Source organism: Lipotes vexillifer, unplaced genomic scaffold (genome assembly GCF_000442215.2).
Source record: "Lipotes vexillifer unplaced genomic scaffold, Lipotes_vexillifer_v1.1 scaffold688, whole genome shotgun sequence".
NCBI lineage: Eukaryota > Metazoa > Chordata > Mammalia > Artiodactyla > Lipotidae > Lipotes > Lipotes vexillifer.
In genome coordinates this window covers 492,953-513,619 of record NW_006776111.1, presented here as the reverse complement: position 1 = coordinate 513,619, position 20,667 = coordinate 492,953, and the positions used below count along the sequence as shown (strand labels likewise).

The 20,667-nt window shown below is 39.8% G+C and overlaps 1 protein-coding gene across 1 annotated transcript in view; it reads left to right on the top strand.

Annotated features, from left to right (window-relative positions):
• Window positions 1-742, top strand: part of LOC103090011 (heat shock cognate 71 kDa protein-like) — a 2,165-nt gene extending 1,423 nt beyond the window's left edge. The window contains 2 exon segments of the mRNA XM_082930878.1: window positions 1-270; window positions 273-742. The exon segment at window positions 1-270 is cut by the window's left edge and continues 4 nt beyond it. Coding sequence (XP_082787004.1) covers window positions 1-270; window positions 273-742 — 740 coding nt within the window.
• The last annotated feature ends 19,925 nt before the right edge of the window (window positions 743-20,667 follow it).

Genomic DNA, 20,667 nt, shown 5'->3' with positions numbered 1-20,667 from the left:
CCCTTGGAAATGAAGCTGCTAGTGGAGTCATGACTGTCCTCATCAAGCGCAACACCACCATTCCCACCAAGCAGACGCAGACCTTCACAACCTACTTGGACAACCAGCTCAGTATACTCATTCAGGTTTATGAAGGTGAGCGTGCCATGACCAAGGATAACAACCTGCTTGGCAAGTTTGAACTCACAGGCTTACCTCCCGCCTCCCGTGGTGTTCCTCAGATTGAAGTCACTTTTGATATTGATGCCAATGGCATCCTCAATGTCTCTGCTTGGATAAGAGCACGGGAAAAGAGAACAAGATTACCATCAGTAATGACAAAGGCCGTTTGAGCAAGGAAGACATTGAACGCATGGTTCAGGAAGCAGAGAAGTACAAAACTGAAGATGAGAAGCAGCGGGATAAGGTGTCTTCGAAGAATTCTCTTGAATCCAATGCTTTCAACATGAAAGCTACTGTTGAGGATGAGGAACTTCAAGGCAAGATTGATGATGAGGACAAACAGAAGATTCTTGATAAGTGTAATGAAGTAATCAACTGGCTTGATAAGAACCAGACTGCAGAGAAGGAAGAATTTGAACATCAGCAGAAGGAGCTGGAAAAAGTCTGCAACGCCATCATTGCCAAGCTGTACCAGAGCGCAGGAGGCATGCCAGGTGGAATGCCTGGAGGCTTCCCTGGTGGTGCAGCTCCTCCATCTGCTGGTGCCCCCTCTGGGCCCACCATTGAAGAGGTTGATTAAGCCAGCCTAGCATAGGTTTAGCATTGTTCCACACAGCATTGAAGGATTTCTCCCTCTGTGTCTGTTCGTATTTGTTTTATGTATTTGGGGGCTCCTATATTGGGTGCATATATGTTGACAAGTGTACTATTCTCTTCTTGTATTGATCCTTTTATCATTTTATAGTGTCCTTCTTTATCTTTCTTTATAGTCTTTGTTTCAAAGTCTATTTTATCTGATATAAATATTGTGATCCTGACTTTCTTGTCATTTCCGTCTGCATGAAATATCTTCTTCCATGTCCTCACTTTCAATCTCTGTGTGCCCTTTGCCCTAAAGTGGGTCTCTTGTAGTCGGCATGATTTAGGCTCTTGTATTTTAATCCAACCTGCCACTCTGTGTCCTTTGTTTGGAGCATTTAGTTCATTGACACATAAGGTAATTATTGACAGACATGTATTTATTGCCATTTTAAACCGTGTTCTCCTGTTGATTTTATATTTTATTTGTCCTTTTGTTTTTCCTTTTGTGTTTTGATGGTTTTCTTTTGTATTATACTTATATTTTCTTCTTTTTGGTTTTTGTGACTCTACTGTATATTTTTGATTTCTGGTTACCCTGTTTTTCACGTGCGTTAACCCCTTCTTATCTTTACTTGCCTTAGACTGGAGTCATATAGGTTCAAACATCTTCTAGGGGAAAAATCTACATTTCCTTCCTCTCCTTCCCCACATTTTGTGATTTAGATTGTCCTCTTTTACATCTTTGTGTTTATCCTTTTACTGTTCCTTGTGGTTATCATCACTTTCACAGAAAATTTTTCTTTTGTTTTTTTTAAATGTGTGTACTGGCTTATTTAAGTGATTTATTTTCCAATTGTAATTTTCTCTTTCATGTAGATCCTTACTACTTTTCTATTTAGAGAAGGCCTTTCAATATTTCTTTTAGGATAGGTTTAGTATTGCTGTATTCTTTCAGTTTTTGCTTGTCTGAGAAGTTCTTTATCTCCTATTCAAAATGATAATCTTGCTGGGTAGAGTATCCTAGGTTGCAGATTTTTCCCTTTCAGGACTTTGATTATGAATATATCTTGCCACTCCCTCCCTGCCTGCAACGTTTCTGTAGAGAAATCAGCTGAGAGCCTTATGGGGGTTCCCCTGCAATTAACTCTTTGTCTTGCTGCCTTGAGAATCCTCTCTTGAATTTTGCCATTTTTATTATACTATGTCTTGGTGTAGGTCTGTTGGGGTTCATCTTGTTTGCGTGCCTCCTGTACCTAGATATCTGTTCCCTTCTTTAGGTTAGGGAAATTTTCAGCCATAATTTCTTCAAATACATTTTCAATCCCTTTTTCTCTATCTTCTCCTTCTGGGATCCCTATTATGCATAGATTGGCACACTTTATATTATCCCATAGGTCTCTTTTATTGCTTTCAATTTTTTTCTTTAGGCTTTCTATCTGATGTCCTGATTGGGTGATTTCCATTATTCTATCTTGCAGATCACTTATTCATTCTTCTGCATTATTCATTCTGTTATTCATTGCCTTTAGCTCAGCTTTCGTTTCAGCAAATGAATTTTCTAATTTTTCTTCGTGGCTCCTTATAGTTTCTAGTTCCTTTTGACAATGATATGCATTTCTGTCCATAGCCTTTCTTAATTCCGTCAGTATTTTCATTATCTCCTTTTTCAACTCAGTGTCTATTAGATTGAATAGGTTGTTTTCATTCTGTGTTCTTTCAGGAGAATTCTCTTGATCTTTTAACTGGGAGTGGTTCCTCTGCTTCTTCATTTTACTTATATTTCTCTTGCTCTGTGAGTTTAGGAGAAACAGTTATCTCCTGTGGTCTTGGAGGGGTGTTTTTATGTGGGAACATCCCTGCATAGCTAGTGTGGATTTAATATTTTTTGGTGCGAGGGCTGTTTTTAGTGTGGATACCTGCCATGTCTTTCCTTAGTGTATGGTGGCCATTGATAGGAGATGTGACTGCTGTTGTGGTGACCAGGGCCTGCACTGTGTATTGAGTGGGGCCTCCTCTTTGCTCTGTGGTTATCACTGCCCTGTCAGGGGCAGGGTCTGCTCCCTAGTTGTTGGAGTAAAAGCCACCAGATCTGTTTCTGAGCTGCGTTTCTGGGCTGCAGTGTGAGGTAGATGGAATTGGAGTGCTCCCACTGGGAGATGAGCCACTGACTATTCCTCTGCCAGAGCTGTTCACTGGTGAGCATGCTCTGTTGTGTCACCTGTCATCTGTTGTGCAGGTTCACAAAGTACACTGTTGTTGGCACTGCCCTCCATCCTGTCTCAACCTTGGAAACGCTAGCAATTGGCCCTGGTGTCCCCCAGGCATTGTTTTCACAAGGCCACCAGCACAGATCCACTGAAGTCAGGTACTAGGACCACATTAGTCACACATCCAGACCCACTGTGGGATCTATGAGGGCAGCTCAGACCCTGGCCCAGCCCAGCACCCATGTGCAGGCACCCATGTTCATGCATCCACGTTCGTGCACCCACAAAGCCCACAGCTGCTTAAGCCAGACCCGTCCCAGCCACAGGAGCACCCGTTGTCCACTCGGATGTCCTGCAGGCACTGAATTTACAAATCCAACCGCGGAGGTTTAAATCTGCAGCTGCTGCAGCTGCAGGGAGAGATTTCAGCCCTGCTTCCTAAGTCACGTGGCCCCTGGGGCTCAGCTGTGGTTTCAGCCCTGCTTCTGTGAGTGGCAACCCACTGGCACCTACTCCCAGAGCCTGCTGAAGTGACAGCTGGGCGTGAGATCCCTTGGAGGCCTGAGCCCCCGGTAGTGGCTGGGGCATGCTCTCCCAGAGCCTGAAGAGGTGGGAGCCAGTGCGTGGAGAAAGAGGCTGTAATGGCAGCCCCACCCCTCCCTTCATGCACCTCTTAAAAACGGCACTTCACTTCTATGGAAGGTCCAGGCTTTTTCTGGGAACAGCCCCCTTTGGGGCTGTGCCACGCTCCAGCCCCTTCACGCTGTTTCCACAGCCAACCTCAGTCCTCTCCCTGGGTCTGTCCTCTAGACCCTGAGATCCAGCACCCAGCCCCCTCCCCTACCAGTGGATGCGTGTCTCAGACTGGGGTGTGCAGGGCAGTGGCAGGGACTGTCTGTGTAGGTCTGTCTCTGTTGTACCTGCCACAAACCAGTTGCATTCTCCTCTGAGCCTCTTCTGCTCCCTTTCTGTCCCAGGTGATCTCCCCAGAGCTGAGAGGGTTTTCCAGGGTGCAAAAACATTTCCTCTCTTTCAACTCCCTACCAGGGGCACAGGTTCTGTCCCAGTACCTCTTTTTTTTTTTTTTTCTCTCATCCTACCCTATTTCGTGGAGATGTTTCTTGTCCTTTCAGGTACTTGAGGTCTTCTGCTAGTGTTCAGTAGGTGTTCTGTGAGAATTGTTCCATTTGTCAAAGTATTTTGGATGTATTTGTGAGAGGATGTGAGTGCTACTTTCTTCTACTCCACCATCTTGATTTGATTCCCTAGTCTGTTATTTTTTTCTGAGTACAAGTCTTTTACCTCCTTAGTTAGTCTTATTCCCAGGTATTTTATTATTTTTGATGCTAATATAAATGAGATTGTTTTCTTTGTTTCAATTTCTGAAAGTTTGTTTTTAGTATATAGAATTGCAACAGACTTCTGTTTAGTAATTTTGTATCCTGCAACTTAAGCAAATTCATTTATGAGTTCTGGAAGTATTTTGGTGGAATCTTAAAGATTTTTTTTTTTGTATAGTATCATGCCATCTTCCACACAGTGACATTTTTAGGTCTTTTGTTGCAATTTGGGTTTCTTTTATTTCTTGTCTACTTGGTGTGGCTAGGATTACCAATACGATGTTGATAAAATTGGCAAGTGTAGGCATCCTTCTCTTTTCCTGATCTTGGAGGAAAATGCTTTCAGCTTTTCTCTGTTGAGTATGATGTTACCTGTGGGCTTAGCATATATGGCCATTATTAAGATGATGTATGTTGCCTCTGTACCCACTTTATTGAGAACTTTTATCATAAACTGACATTGAGTTTTTTCAAAAGCTTTTTCTGCATCTACTGAGATGAGCACATTATTTTTACTCAAGTCATTAATATGGTGTATCATATAAATAGATTTTCCCTGAGATACATCACACTTGATTATGGTATATGATCCTTTCATTGTATTCTTAAATTTGGTTGGAGCGAATTTACATCTCTGTTCATTAGTGATATTGGCCTGTAATTAATTTTTGTGATATCTTTGTCTAGTTTTGGTATCAAGGTAATGGTAGCCTCATGGAAAGATTTCAGAAGAATTCCTTCCTCTGCAACTTTTAGGATTAGTTTGAGAGGATAGGTTTAAACTCTTCTAAATGTTTGGTAGAATCCACCTATGGAACTGTTTGCTTCTAGATTTTTGCTTTGGGGCTTTTTAAAAAAAATTATTACTCATTCAATTTCATTACTAGTTATTGGTCTGTTCATATTTTCTGTTTCTTCCTGATTCAGTCTTAAGAGGTTGTATGTTTTTAGGAATTTGTGTGTTTCTCCTTGGTTGTCCATTTTATAGATGTATAAAGGTTCATAGTACTCTCTTATACTCCTTCCTATTTTTGTGGCATTATTTGGAACTTTTCCTTTTCTGATTTTCTTTTAACTGGGTCCTCTCTGTTCCTTTTTTTTTTTTCCCTTGCCTCTTTTTTTTTTTTTACCTTCCTGTGCTTTTTATATTTTATTTTATTTTATTTTTTAACATCTTTATTGGACTATAATTGCTTTACAATGCTGTGCTAGTTTCTGCTTTATAACAAAGTGAATCAGCTATACATATACATATATCCCCGTATCTCCTCCCTCTTGTGTCTCCCTCCCACCCTCCCTATCCCACCCCTCTAGGTGGTCACAAAGCACCAAGCTGATCTCCTTGTGCTATGGGGCTGCTTCCCACTAGCTATCTATTTTGCATTTGGTAGTGTATATATGTCCATGCCACTCTCTCACTTCGTCCCAGCCTACCCTTCCCCCTCCCCACGTCCTCAAGTCCATTCTCTACATCTACATCTTATTCCTCTCCTGCCCCTAGGTTCTTCAGAACCACTTTTTTTTTTTAATTCCATATATATGTGTTAGCATACGGTATTTATTTTTCTCTTTCTGACTTACTTCACTCTATGACAGTCTCTAGGTGCATCCACCTCACTACAAATAACTCAATTTCGTTTCTTTTTATGGCTGAGTAATATTCCATTGTATATATGTGCCACATCTTCTTTATCCATTCATCTGTAGATGGACACTTAGGTTGCTTCCATGTCCTGGCTGTTGTAAATAGAGCTGCAATGAACATTGTGGTACATGACTCTTTTTGAATTATGGTTTTCTCAGGGTATATGCCCAGTAGTGGGATTGCTGGGTCATATGGTAGTTTTATTTGTAGTTTTTTAAGGAACCTCCATACAGTTCTCCATAGTGGCTGCATCAATTTACATTCCCACCAACAGTGCAAGAGGCTTCCCTTTTCTCCACACCCTCTCCAGCATTTATTGTTTCTAGATTTTTTTGATGATGGCCATTCTGACCGGTGTGAGGTGATACCTCATTGTAGTTTTGATTTGCATTTCTCTAATGGTTAGTGATGTTGAGCATCCTTTCATGTGTTTATTGGCAATCTGTATATCTTCTTTGGAGAAATGTCTATTTAGATCTTCTGCCTGTCTTTGCATTGGATTGTTTCATTTTTCGATATTGAGCTGCATGAGCTGCTTGTAAATTTTGGAGATTAATCCTTTGTCCGTTGATTCATTTGCAAATATTTTCTCCCATTCTGAGAGTTGTCTTTTTGTCTTGTTTATGGTTTCCTTTGCTGTGCAAAATATTTTAAGTTACATTAGGTCCCATTTGTTTATTTTTGTCTTTTTTCCATTTCTCTAGGAGATGGGTCAAAAAGGATCTCGCTGTGATTTGTCATAGAGTGTTCTGCCTATGTTTTCCTCTAAGAGTTTTATAGTGTCTGGCCTTACATTTAGGCCTTTAATCCATTTTGGGTTTATTTTTGTGTATGGTGTTAGGGAGTGTTCTAATTTCATTCTTTTACATGTAGCTGTCCAGTTTTCCCAGCACCACTTATTGAAGAGGCTGCCTTCTCTCCATTGTATATTCTTGCCTCCTTTATCAAAAATAAGGTGACCATATGTGTGTGGGTTTATCTCTGGGCTTTCTATCCTGTTCCGTTGATCTATATTTCTGTTGTGGTGCCAATACCATACTGTCTTGGTTACTGTAGCTTTGTAGTATAGTCTGAAGTCACGGAGCCTGATTCCTCCAGCTCCGTTTTTCTTTCTCAAGATTGCTTTTGCTATTCGGAGTCTTTTGTGTTTCCATACAAATTGTGAAATTTTTTATTTTAGTTCTGTGAAAAATGCCATTGGTAGTTTGATAGGGATAGCATTGAATCTGTAGGTTCCTTTGGGTAGTATAGTCATTTTCACAATGTTGATTCTTACAGTTCAAAAACATGGTATATCTGTCCATCTGTTTGTATCATCTTTAATTTCTTTCATCAGTGTCTTATAGTTTTCTGCATACAGGTCTTTTGCCTCCTTAGGTAGCTTTATTCCTAGGTATTTTATTCTTTTTGTTGCAGTGGTAAATGGGGGTGTTTCCTTAGTTTCTCTTTCAGATTTTCATCATTAGTGTATAGGAATGCAAGAGATTTCTGTGCATTAATTTTGTATTCTGCTACTTGATAAAATTCACTGATTAGCTCTAGTAGTTTTCTGGTAGCATCTTTAGGATTCTCTATGTATAGTATCATGTCATCTGCAAACAGTGACAGATTTACTTCTTTTCTGATTTGGATTCCTTTTATTTCTTTTTCTTTTCTGCTTGCTGGGGCCAAAACTTCCAAAGCTATGTTGAATAATGGTGGTGAGAGTGGACAACCTTGTCTTGTTCCTCATCTTAGAGGAGATGGTTTCAGTTTTTCACCATTGAAACAGTGTTGGCTGTGCATTTGTCATATATGTCCTTTATTATGCTGAGGTAAGTTCCCTCTATGCCTACTTTCTGGAGGGTTTTTATTATAAATGGGTGTTGAATTTAGTCGAAAGCTTTTTCTGAATCTGTTGAGATGATCATATGGTTTTTCTCCTTCTATTTGTTAGTTTGGTTTATCACATTGATTGATTTGCGTGTACTGAAGAATCCTTGCATTCCTGGGATAAACCCCACTTGATCATGGTGTATGATCCTTTTAATGTGATGTTGGATTCTGTTTGCTAGTGTTTTGTTGAGGATTTTTGCATCTATGTTCATCAGTGATATTAGCCTGTAGTATTCTTTCTTTGTGACATCTTTGTCTCATTTTGGTATCAGGGTGATGGTGGCCTCGTAGAATGAGTTTGGGAGTGTTCCTCCCTCTGCTATATTTTGGAAGAGTTTGAGAAGGATGGGTGTTAGCGCTTCTCTAAATGTTTGATAGAATTCACCTGTGAAGCCATCTGGTCCTGGCCTTTTGTTTGTTAGGGGACTTTTAATCACAGTCTCAATTTCACTGCTTGTGATTGGTCTGTTTATATTCTCTTTTTCTTCCTGGTTCAGTCTTGGAAGCTTGTGCTTTTCTATGAATTTGTCCATTTCTTCCAGGTTGTTCATTTTATTGGGATATAGTTGCTTGTAGTAATCTCTCATGCTCCTTTGTATTTCTGCAATGTCAGTTGTTACTTTTCCTTTTTCATTTCTAATTCTATTGATTTGAGTGTTCTCCCTTTTTTTCTTGATGATTCTGGCTAATTGTTTATCAATTTTGTTTATCTTCTTAAAGAACCAGCTTTCAGTTTTATTGATCTTTGCTATTGTTTCCTTCATTTGTTTTTCATTTATTTCTGATCTGATCTTTAGAATTTCTTTCCTTCTGCTTTGGGTTTTTTTTTTGTTCTGCTTTCTCTAATTGCTTTAGGTGTAAGGTTAGGTTGTTCATTTGAGATGGTTCTTGTTTCTTGAGGTAGGAATGTATTGCTGTGAACTTCCCTCTTAGCACTGCTTTTGCAGCATCCCATAGGTTTTGGGTCGTCATGTTTTCATTGTCATTTGTTTCTAGGTATTTTTTGATTTCCTGTTTGATTTCTTCAGTGATCTGTTGGTTATTAAGTAGTGTATTGTTTAGCCTCCATGTGTTTGTATTTTTTACAGAGTTTTTCCTGTAATTGATGTCTAGTCTGATAGCATTGTGGTCAGAAAAGTTACTTGATATGATTTCAATTTTCTTAGATTTACCAAGGCTTGATTTGTGATCCAAGATACGATCTATCCTCGGAATGTTCCATGAGCAGTTGAGAAGAAAGTGTATTCTGTTGTTTTTGGATGGAATGTCCTATAAATATTGATTAAGTCCATGTTGTTGAATGTATCATTTAAAGCTTGCGTTTCCTTGTTTATTTTCATTTTGGATAATCTGTCCATTGGTGAAAGTGGGGTGTTAATGTCCACTACTACTATTGTGTTACTGTCGATTTCCTCCTTTTATGGCTGTTAGCATTTGCCTTATGTATTGAGTTGCTCCTGTGTTGGGTGCATAAATACTTACAATTGTTATATCTTCTTCTTGGGATTGATCCCTTGATCATTATGTAGTGTCCTTCTTTGTCTCTTGTAATAGTCTTTATATTAACGTCTATTTTGTCTGATATGAGAATTACTACTCCAACTTTGTTTTGATTTACATTTGCATGGAATATCTTTTCCGATCCCCTCACCTTCAGTCTGTATTTGTCACTACATCTGAAGTGGAACTCTTGTAGACAGCATATATACGGGTCTTCTTTTTCTGTCCATTCAGCCAGTCTATGTCTTTTGGTTAGAGTATTTAATCCATTTATTTTTAAGGTAATTATCAATATGTATGTTCCTATTACCATTTTATTGATTGTTTTGGGTTTGTTATTGTAGGTCTTTTCCTTCTCTTGTGTTTCCTGCCTAGAGAACTTCCTTAAGCATTTGTTGTAAAGCTGGTTTGGTGGTGCTGAATTCTCTTAGCTTTTGCTTTTCTGTAAAGGTTTTAATTTCTCCATCAAATCTGAATGAGAGCCTTGCCAGGTAGAGTAATCTTGGTTGTAGGTTTTTCCCTTTCATCACATTAAATCTGTCTTGCCACTCCCTTCTGGCCTGCAGAGTTTCTGCTGAAAGATAAGCTGTTAACCTTATGGGGATTCCCTTGTATGTTATTTGTTGTTTTTCCCTTGCTGCTTTTAATATTTTTTCTTTGTATTTAATTTGTTTTTTGGGGGTTTTTTTTTGCGGTACACAGGCCTCTCACTGTTGTGGCGTCTCCCATTGCGGAGCACAGGTTCCGGATGCGCAGGCTCAGCGGCCATGGCTCACAGGCCCAGCCGCTCCGCGGCATGTGGGATCTTCCCAGACCGGGGCACGAACCCGTGTCACCTGCATCAGCAGGCAGACTCTCAACCACTGCGCCAGCAGGGAAGCCCTGTATTTAACTTTTGATAGTTTGATAAATATGTGTCTTGGCATGTTTCTCCTTAGATTTATCCTGTATGGGACTGTCTGTGCTTCCTGGACTTGATTGACTATTTCCTTTCCCATATTAGGGAAGTTTTCAACTATAATCTCTTCAAATATTTTCTCAGTCCCTTTCTTTTTTCTCTTCTTCTTCTGGAACCCCTATAATTCGAATTTTGGTGCGTTTAATGTTGTCCCAGAGGTCTCTGAGACTGTCCTCAATTCTTTTCATTCTTCTTTCTTTATTCTGCTCTGCAGTAGTTATTTCTACTTTTTATCTTCCAGGTCACTTATCCATTCTTCTGCTGCAGTTACTCTGCTATTGATTCTTTCTAGAGAATTTTTAATTTCATTTATTGTGTTGTTCATCATTGTTTGTTTGCTCTTTAGTTCTTCTAGGTCCTTGTTAAACATTTCTTGTATTTTCTCTATTCTATTTCCAAGATTTTGGGTCATCTTTACTATCATTATTCTGATTTCTTTTTCAGGTAGACTGCCTATTTCCTCTTCATTTGTTTGGTCTTGTGGGTTTTTACCTTGCTCCTTCATCTACCATGTGTTTCTCTGTCTTATCATTTTGCTTAACTTACTGTGTTTTGGGTCTCCTTTTTTGCAGGCTGCAGGTTCATAGTTCCTGTTGTTTTTGGTGTCTGCCCCCAGTGGCTAAGGTTGGTTCAGTAGGTTGTGTAGGCTTCCTGGTGGAGGGGACTGGTGCTTGTGTTCTGGTGGATGAGGCTGGATCTTGTCTTTCCGGTGAACAGGACCGCGTCCAGTGGTGTGTTTTGGGGTGTCTGTGACCTTATTATGATTTTAGGCAGCCTCTCTGCTAATGGGTGGGTTTGTGTTCCTGTCTTGCTAGTTTGGCATAGGGTGTCTAGCAGTGTAGCTTGCTGGTCGTTGAGTGGAGCTGGGTCTTAGTGTTGAGATGGGAGATCTCTGGGAGAGCTTTCGCCATTTGATATTACATGGAGCTGGGAGGTCTCTGCTGGACCAATGTCCTGGACTTGGCTCTGCCACCTCAGAGACACAGGCCTGACACCCAGCCAGTGCACCAAGACCCTGTCAGCCACACGGCTCAGAAGAAAAGGGAGAAAAAAAGAAAGAAAGAAAATAAAAAGTAATAAAGTTATTAAAATAAATAATTTTTGAATTATTAAAAATTAAAAAGTAATAATAAAGAAGAGAGCAGCCAAACCAGAAAACAAATCTACCAATGATAACAAGTGCTAAAAACTATATTAAAAAAAAAATAGAAAACAGACAGAACCCTAGGACAAATGGTAAAAGCAAAGTTATACAGACAAAATCACACAAGGAAGCATAAACATACACATTCACAAAAAGAGAAAAAGGAAATATATATATTTTTTTTTTTTAAAAAAAAGGAAGAGAGCAACCAAATCAATAAAGAAATCTACCAATGATAGTAAACTCAAAATACTAAACTAAGGTAAACATAAAACTAGAAACTAGTCAGTCGCATACAGCAAACCCCAAGTCTACCGTTGCTCCCCAAGTCCACTGCCTCAATTTTGGGATGATTCGTTGTCTATTCATGTATTCCACATATGCAGGGTACATCATGTTGATTGTAGAGATTTAATCCCCTGCTCCTGAGGCTGCTGGGAGAACTTTCCCTTTCTCTTCTTTGTTTGCACAGCTCCTGGGGATCATCTTTGAATTGGCCCTGCCTCTGCTTATAGGTTACCTGAGGGTGTCTGTTCTTGGCCCAGACAGGACGGGGTTAAAGGAACAGCTGATTAGGGGGCTCTGTCTCACTCAGGCCAGGGGGAAGGAGGGGTATGGAATGCGGGGCAAGCCTGTGGCAGCAGAGGCCAGTGTGGTGTTGCAACAGCCTGAGGCGTGCAGTGTGTTCTCCCCGGGAAGTTGTCCCTGGATCACGGGACCCTGGCAGTAGCAGGCTGCACAGGCTCCCGGGAGGGGAGGTGTTGGTAGTGACCTGTGCTTGTGCACAGGCTTCTTGGTGGCTGCAGCAGTAACCTTAGCATCTCATGCCCATCCCTGGGGTCTGCGCTGATAGCCGCAGCTCATGCCAGTCTCTGGAGCTCATTTAGGCGGTGCTCTGAATCCCCTCTCCTTGCGCACCTGGAAACAATGGTCTCTTGCCTTTTAGGCTGGTCCAGACTTTTTCCCAGACTCCCTCCCGGCTAGCTGTGGCGCACTAGCCCCCTTCAGGCTGTGTTCACACAGCCAACCCCAGTCCGCTCCCTGGGATCTGACCTCCGAAGCCGGAGCCTCAGCTCCCAGCCCCCTCCCACCCCCGCAGGGGAGCAGACAAGCCTCTTGGGCTGGTGAGTGCTGGTCGGCACCGATCCTCTGTGCGGGAATCTCTCCGTTTTGCCCTCCGCCCCCTTGTTGCTGCGCTCTCCTCTGTGGCTCAGAAACTTCCCCCACCCACCCCCTGTCTCCACCAGTGAAGGGGCTTCCTAGTGTATGGAAACTTTTCCTCCTTCACAGCTCACTCCCAGAGGTCCAGGTCCCGTCCCTATTCTTTTGTCTCTGGTTTTCCTTTTTTCTTTTGCTCTACCCAGGTACGTGGGGAGTTTCTTGCCTTTTGGGAATCTGAGGTCTTCTGCCAGCGTTCAGTAGGAGCTCCACGTGTAGATGTATTTCTGATGTATTTGTGGGGAGGAACGTGATCTCCACGTCTTACTCCTCCACCACCTTGAAGGTCTTCCTCTTTTCCTTTATGTGTAGCTAAATGTTTATCAATTTTGTTTATCTTTTAAAGAAGCAGATCTTTATTTCATTGATATTTTCTATTATTCTCTTAGTCTCTATTTCATTTATTTCTGATCTGATCTTTATGATTTATTTCTTTCTACTAACTTTGTGCTTTGTTTTTGTTATCCTAGTTACTTTGGTGTAAGGTTAGGTTGTTTGACATTTTTATTATTTCTTGAGGTAGACTTGTAATGGTATAAACTTCCCTCTTATAACCCATTTTGCTGTAGCCCATAGATTTTGGATCATTGTGATTTCGTTTTCCTTTGTCTCTAAATATTTTTAAATTTCATCTTTGACTTTTTCAGTGATCATTAGTCGTTTAGTAGCATATTATTTAGTCTCTACATGTTTGTGTTTTTTGAAGTATTTTTCTTATAGTTGATTTTTATTCTCATGGATTTTTGGTGAGAAAAGATGCTTGATATGATTTCATATTTCTAAAATTTACTGAGCATTCTTTTGTGGCCTAGCATGCAATCTATAATAGAATATTCCATGTGCGCTTGAAGAATATGTGTCCTGCTGTTTTTTGGGGTTTTTTTGTTTTGCGTTACGCGGGCCTCTCCCGTTGTGGAGCACAGGCTCCGGATGCGCAGGCTCAGCGGCCATGGCTCATGGGCCCAGCCACTCCGCAGCATGTGGGATCTTCCTGGATCGGGGCACGAACCCGTGTCCCCTGCATCGGCAGGTGGACTCTCAACCACTGCGCCACCAGGGAAGCCCTGTTCTGCTGTTTTAAATGCAGTATTCTATATGTCTAATAAGTCTACCGGGTCTAATGTGTCGTTCTGTTCCACAGTTTTCTTACTGATATTTTTGCTAGGATGATCTGCCCCTTGAAGTAAGTGAAGTGTTTAAATCTCCTACTATTATTGTGATACAGTCCATTTCTCTATTTATATTTCTTAATATTTAATTATGAATTTAGGTGCTCAAGTATTTTGAAAACTACTCTGGGAGAGAGAGTATCAGGGTCTATGTCTGGATGAAAAGGAATTTTTCTGGAGTGCCATAGTCACACATGAAGAAGGCATATTCCTAAGAAATGGGCTGAGGTTGTGGAGACAGACTAGAGGTGTGACATTCCACACCAATTTCTAATTGGTCCTAATATGTTTTAATATTATTCTTTTTTAAAAAATTTTATTTTATATTGGAGTATAGTTGGTTTACAATGTGGTATTTTTTTCAAGTGTACAAAAGTGATTCAGTTATAAATATACAAAGATATATTCATTTTCAGACTCTTTTCCCATATAGGTTATTACGGAATATTGAGTAGAGTTCCCTGTACTATACAATAGATCCTTGTTGATTATTTTATATATAGTAGTGTGTATATGTTAATCCCAACCTCCTAATTTATTACTGCCCCCCTGAACCATTCCCCTTTGGAATCCATGGGTTTTTTTAAATTGGACTAGAATTGCTTTACAATGTTGTGTTAGTTTCTGCTGTACAGTGAGGTGAATAGCTATATGTATACATATATCTGCTTCCTCTTGGACCTCTCTCCCCCCATCTCACCCATCTAGGTCATCACAGAGCACCGACTTGAGCTCTCTGTGCTCTGCAGCAGGTTCCCACTAGCTATCTATTTTACACATGGTAGTATATTTATGTCAAACCTAATCTCCCAATTCATCCCACCCTCCCCTTCCCACACTCTGTCCACATGTCCATTCTCTACATCTGCATCTAATCCTGCTCTGCATATAGGTTCATCTGTACCATTTTTCTAGATTCCACATAATGTGTCCATATATGATATTTGTTTTCTCTTTCTGACTTAGTTCTCACTCTGTATGACAGACTCTAGGTCCATCCACATCTCTACAAATTACCCAATTTTGTTCCTTTTTATGGCTGAGTAACATTCCATTATATGTGTATGTACCACATCTTTATCCGTTTATGTGTCGAGGAACATTTAGGTTGTTTCCATGACCCAGCTATTGTAAATAGCACTGCAGTGAATATCGGGGTACATGTGACTTTCTGAATTATGGTTTTCTCAGGGTTTATGCCCAGTAGTGGGATTGCTGGGTCATATATTAGTTCTATTTTTAGTTTTTTAAGGAACCTCCATACTATTCTCCACAGTGGTTGTATCAATTTACATTCCCACCAACAGTGCAAGAGGGTTCCCTTTTCTCCATACCCTCTCCAGCATTTATTGTTTGTAGATTTTTTGATGATGGCCATGCTGACTGGTGTGAGGTGATACCTCATTGTAGTTTTGATTTGCATTTCTCTGATGATTAGTGATGTTGAGCATCCTTTCATGTGCTTGTTGGCCATCTGTATGTCTTCTTTGGAGAAGTGTCTATTTACATCTTCTGCCCATTCTTTGGGTTGTTGTTTTGGTATTGAATTGCATGAGATGTTTATTTGTTTTGGAGACTAATCCTTTGTCCGTTGCTTCATTTGCAAATATTTTCTCCCATTCTGAGGGTTGTCTTTTCATCTTGTTTATGGTCTCCTTTGCTCTGCACTCTTTACTTAGGTCCCATTCACTTATTTTTTTTATTTTCATTAGTCTAGGCAGTGGGTCAAAAAAGATCTTTCTGTGATTTATGTCAGAGTGTTTTTCCTATGTTTTCCTCTAAGAGTTTTATAGTGTCTGGTCTTACATTTAGGTCTTTAATCCATTTTGCGTTTACTTTTGTGTGTGGTGTTAGGGGGTGTTCTAATTTCATTCTTCTACATGTAGCTGTCCTGTCCAGCACCACTTATTGAAGAGGCTATCTTTGCTCCATTGTAAATTCTTGCCTCCTTTGTCATAGATTAGATGACCATAGGTATGTGGGTTTATCTCTCAGCTTTCTATCCTGTACCACTGATCTATATTTCTGTTTTTGTGCCAGTACCATACTGTCTTGATTACTGAAGCTTTGTAGTATAGTCTGAAGTCAGGGAGCCTGATTCCTCTAGCTCCATTTTTCTTTCTCAAGATTGCTTTGGCTATTTGGAGTCTTTTGTGTTTCCATACAAATTTTAAATTTTTTTGTTCTAATTCTGTGAAAAATGCCATGGGTAATTTGATAGACATTGCATTGAACCTGTAGATTGCTTTGGGTAGTAAAGTCATTTTCACAATATTGAGTTTTCCAATTCAAGAACATGGTATATCTCTCCATCTGTTTGTGTCATCTTTGATTTCTTTCATCAATGTTTTATAGTTTTCTGAGAACAGGTCTTTTGCCTCCTTAGGTAGTTTTATTCTTAGGTATTTTATTCTTTTTGTTGCAGTGGTAAATGGGATTGTTTCCTTAATTTCTCTTTCTAATCCTTCATTGTTAGCATATAGGAATGCCAGAGATTTCTGTGCATTAATTTTGTGTCCTGAAACCTTACCAAATTCATTGATTAGTTTTAGTGGTTTCCTGGTGGCATCTTTAGGATTTTCTATGTATAGTATCATGTCATCAGAGTTTTACTTCTTCTTTTCCAATATGTACTTTTTTTATTTCTCTTTCTACTCTGATTGCCGTTGGTAGGACTTCCAAAACTTTGTTGACTAATAGTCACCAGAGTGGGCATCCTTGTTTTGTTCCTCATCTTAGAGAAAATGCTTTCAGTATTTCACCACTGATGATGTTTGCTGTGGGTTTGTCATATATGGCCTTTATTATGTTGAGGTGGGTTCCCTCTGTGCCCACTCCTGAAGAATTTTTATCCTAAATGGGTGTTAAATTTTGTCAAAAGCTTTTTCTGCCTCTATTGAGATAATCATATGATTTTTATTCTTTAATTTGTTAATATGGTGTATCACATTGATTTTTTGTATATTGAAGGATTCTTGCATTGCTGGGATAAATTCCACTTGATCTTGGTGTATGATCCTGGTGTATGATAATGTGTTGTTGGATTCTGTTTGGTAGTATTTTGTTGAGGGTTACTGTATCTATGTTCATCAGTGTTATTGGTCTGTAATTTTCTTCTTTGTGACATCTTTGTCTGGTTTTGGTATGAGGGTGATGGTGGCCTCGTAGAATGAGTTTGCAAGTGTTCCTAACTCTGCAATTTTCTGGAAGAGTTTGAGAAGGATGGGTGTTAGCTCTTCTCTAAATGTTTGATAGAATTCACCTGTAAAGCCATCTGCTCCTGGACTTCTGTTTGTTGGAAGGTTTTTAATTACCATTTCAATTTCATTACTTGTGTTTGGTCTGTTTATATTTTCTAATTCGTCCTGGTTCAGCCTTGGAAAGCTGCACCTTTCTAAGGATTTGTCCATTTCTTTCAGGTTGTCCGTTTTATTGGCATACAGTTGCTTGTAGTCGTCTCTTATGATCCTTTGTATTTCTGTGGTGTCATTTGTAATTTCTCCTTTTTAATTTCTAATTTTATTGGTTTGAGTCCTCTCCCTTTTTAAATTTTTATTTATTTATTTATTTATTTTTGGCTGCATTTGGCTTCATTGCTGTGGGCAGGCTTTCTCTAGTTGCAGAGAGTGGGGGCTACTCTTCGTTGCAGTGCATAGGCTTCTCATTGTGGTGGCTTCTCTTATTGCGGAGCATGAGCTCTAAATGCACAGGCTTCAGTAGTTGTGGCATGTGCACTCAGTAGTTGTGGCTCACGGGCTCTAGAGCACAGGCTCAGTAGTTGTGACGCACGGGCTTAGTTGCTCCGCAGCGTGTGGGATCTTCCCAGACCAGGGCTTGAACCCATGTCCCCTGTACTGGTAGGCAGATTCCTAACCACTGTGCTACCAGGGAAGTCCCCCTTTTCTTATATACAAATTTATTTATTTATTTAATTTTTTTTGTCTACGTTGGGTCTTCACTGCTGTGCGTGGCTTTCTCTACTTGGGGCGTGTGGGGGCTACTCTTCATTATAGTCCACAGGCTTCTCATTGCAGGGGCTTCTCTTGTTGGCAGAGAACGGGCTCTAGGCATGCAGCCTTCAGTAGTTGCAGCACACAGGCTGAGTAGTTCTGCCTCGTAGGTTCTAGAGTGCTGGCTCAGTGGTTCTGATGCACAGGCTTAGTTGACCCACAGCATGTGGGATCTTCCCAGACCAGGGCTTGAACCCATGTCCCCTGCATTGGCGGACAGATTCTTAACCACCTAGCCACCAGGGAAGTCCCCTGTATCTTTTTTTTGTGATGATTCTGGCTAAAGGTTTATCAATTTGTTTATCTTCCAAGGAACCAACTTTTAGTTTTATTGATCTTTGCTATTATTTTCTTCATTTCTATTTCATAGTTCTGATCTTTATGATTTCTTTCCGTCTACTAACTTTGAGTTTTGTTCTTCTTTCTCTAGTTGCTTTAGGTGTAAAGTTGTTAATTTGAGATTCTTCTTGTTTCTTGAGGTGAGCTTGAATTGCTATAAACTTCCCTCTTAAAACTGCTTTTGCTGCGTCCCATAGGTTTTCGATCGTCATAGTTTAGTTGTCATTTGTTTCTAGGTACTTTTAAATTTCCTCTTTGATAACTTCAGTGATTTCTTGGTTATCTAGCAGTGCACTGTTTAGCTTCCATGTGTTTGTGTTTTTTACAATTTTCTTCCCCTGTAATTGATTTCTAATCTCATAGCATGTTGGTTGGAAAAGATGCTTGGTATGATTTCAATTTTCTTAAATTTTCCAAGGCTTGGTGTTTGAGCCAAGATGTGATCTATCGTGGAGAATGTTCTGTGTGCCCTTGAGAAGAAAGTGTATTCTGTCACTTTCAGGTAGAATGTCGTATAAATATCAGTTAAAAGTATCTTGTCTACTGTGCCATTTAAAGCTGGTGTTTATTTTCTGTCTGGATGATCTGTCCATTGGTGAAACTGGGGTGTTAAAGTCCCCCACTATTATTGTGTTACTGTCAATTTCCCCTTTTATGGCTGTTAGCATTTGCCTTATGGATTGAGGTGCTCCTATGTTGGGTGCATAAATATTTACAATTGTTACATTTTCTTCTTGGATTGATCCCTTGATCATTATGTAGTGTCCTTCCTTATCTCTTGTAACAGTCTTTACTTTAAAGTCTGATATGAGTATTGCTACTCCAGCTTTCTTGTGATTCCCATTTGCATGGAATATCTTTTTCTTTCCCCTCACTTTCAGTCTGTATGTGTCCCTAGGTCTGCAGTGGGTCTCTTGTAGACAGTATATCTACAGGTCTTGTTTTTGTATCCATTCAGCCAGTCTGTGTCTTTTGGTGGGGTATTTAATCCATTTACATTCAAGGTGATTATTTAATTTATGTTCCTATTACCATTTTCTTAATTGATTTAGGTTTGTTTTTGTGGGTCCTTTTTCTTCTCTTGTTTCCCACCTAGAGAAGTTGCTTTAGCATTTGTTGTAAAGCTTGTTTTGATGGTGCTGAATGCTCTTAGCGTTTGCTTGTCTGTAAAGCTTTTGATTTCTCCATCAAATATGAATGAGCTCCTTGCTGGGTAGAGTGATCTTGGTTGTAGGTTTTCCCTCTTTCATCCCTTTAAATATATCCTTCCACTCCCTTCTGGCCTGCAGAGTTTCTGCTGAAAAATCAGCTGATAACCTTATGGGGATTCCCTTGAAGTGGGTCTCTTGTAGACAGCATATATATGGGTCTTGTTTTTGTATCCATTCAGCCAATCTGTGTCTTTTGGTGGGAGCATTTAGTCCATTTACATTTAAGGTAATTATCGATATGTATGTTCCTATTCCCATTTTCTAAATTGTTTTGGGTTCGTTATTATAGGACTTTTCCTTCTCTTGTGTTTTTGTCTAGAGAAGTTCCTTTAGCATTTGTTGTAAAGCTGGTTTGGTGGTGCTGAACTCTCTCAGCTTTTGCTTGTCTGTAAAGGTTTTAATTTCTCCATCAAATCTGAATGAGATCCTTGCTGGGTAGAGTAATCTTGGTTGCAGGTTTTTCTCCTTCATCACTTTCAGTATGTCCTGCCACTCCCTTCTGGCTTGTAGAGTTTCTGCTGAGAGATCAGCTGTTAACCTTATGGGGATTCCCTTGTGTGTTATTTGTTGTTTTTCCCTTGCTGCTTTTAATATGCTTTCTTTGTATTTAGTTTTTGACAGTTTGATTAATATGTGTCTTGGCGTATTTCTCCTTGAATTTATCCTGTATGGGACTCTCTGTGCTTCCTGGACTTGATTAACTATTTCCTTTCCCATATTAGGGAAGTTTTCAACTATAATCTCTTCAAATATTTTCTCAGTCCCTTTCTTTTTCTCTTCTTCTTCTGGAACCCCTATAATTAGAATGTTGGTGCGTTTAATGTTGTCCCAGAGGTCTCTGAGACTGTCCTCAAGTCTTTTCATTCTTTTTTCTTTATTCTGCTCTCTGGCAGTTATTTCCACCATTCTGTCTTCCAGCTCACTTGTTCATTCTTCTGCCTCAGTTATTCTGCTATCGATTCCTTCTAGTGTATTTTTCATTTCATTTTTTGTGTTGTTCATCACTGTTTGTTCTTTAGTTCTTCTAGGTCTTTGTTAAACATTTCATGTATTTTCTGAATCCGTGCCTCCACTCTATTTCCGAGATTTTGGATCATCTTTACTATCATTACTCTGAATTCCTTTTCACGTAGGTTGCCTATTTCCTCTTCATTTATTTGGTCTTGTAGGTTTTTACCTTGCTCCTTCGTCTGTAACATATTTTCTTGTCGTTTCATTTTTTTTGGTGGGTGGGGCTGTGTTCCTGTTTTACTCGTTGTTTAGCCTGAGGCGTCCAGCGCTGGAGTTTGCAGGCAGCTGGACAAAAG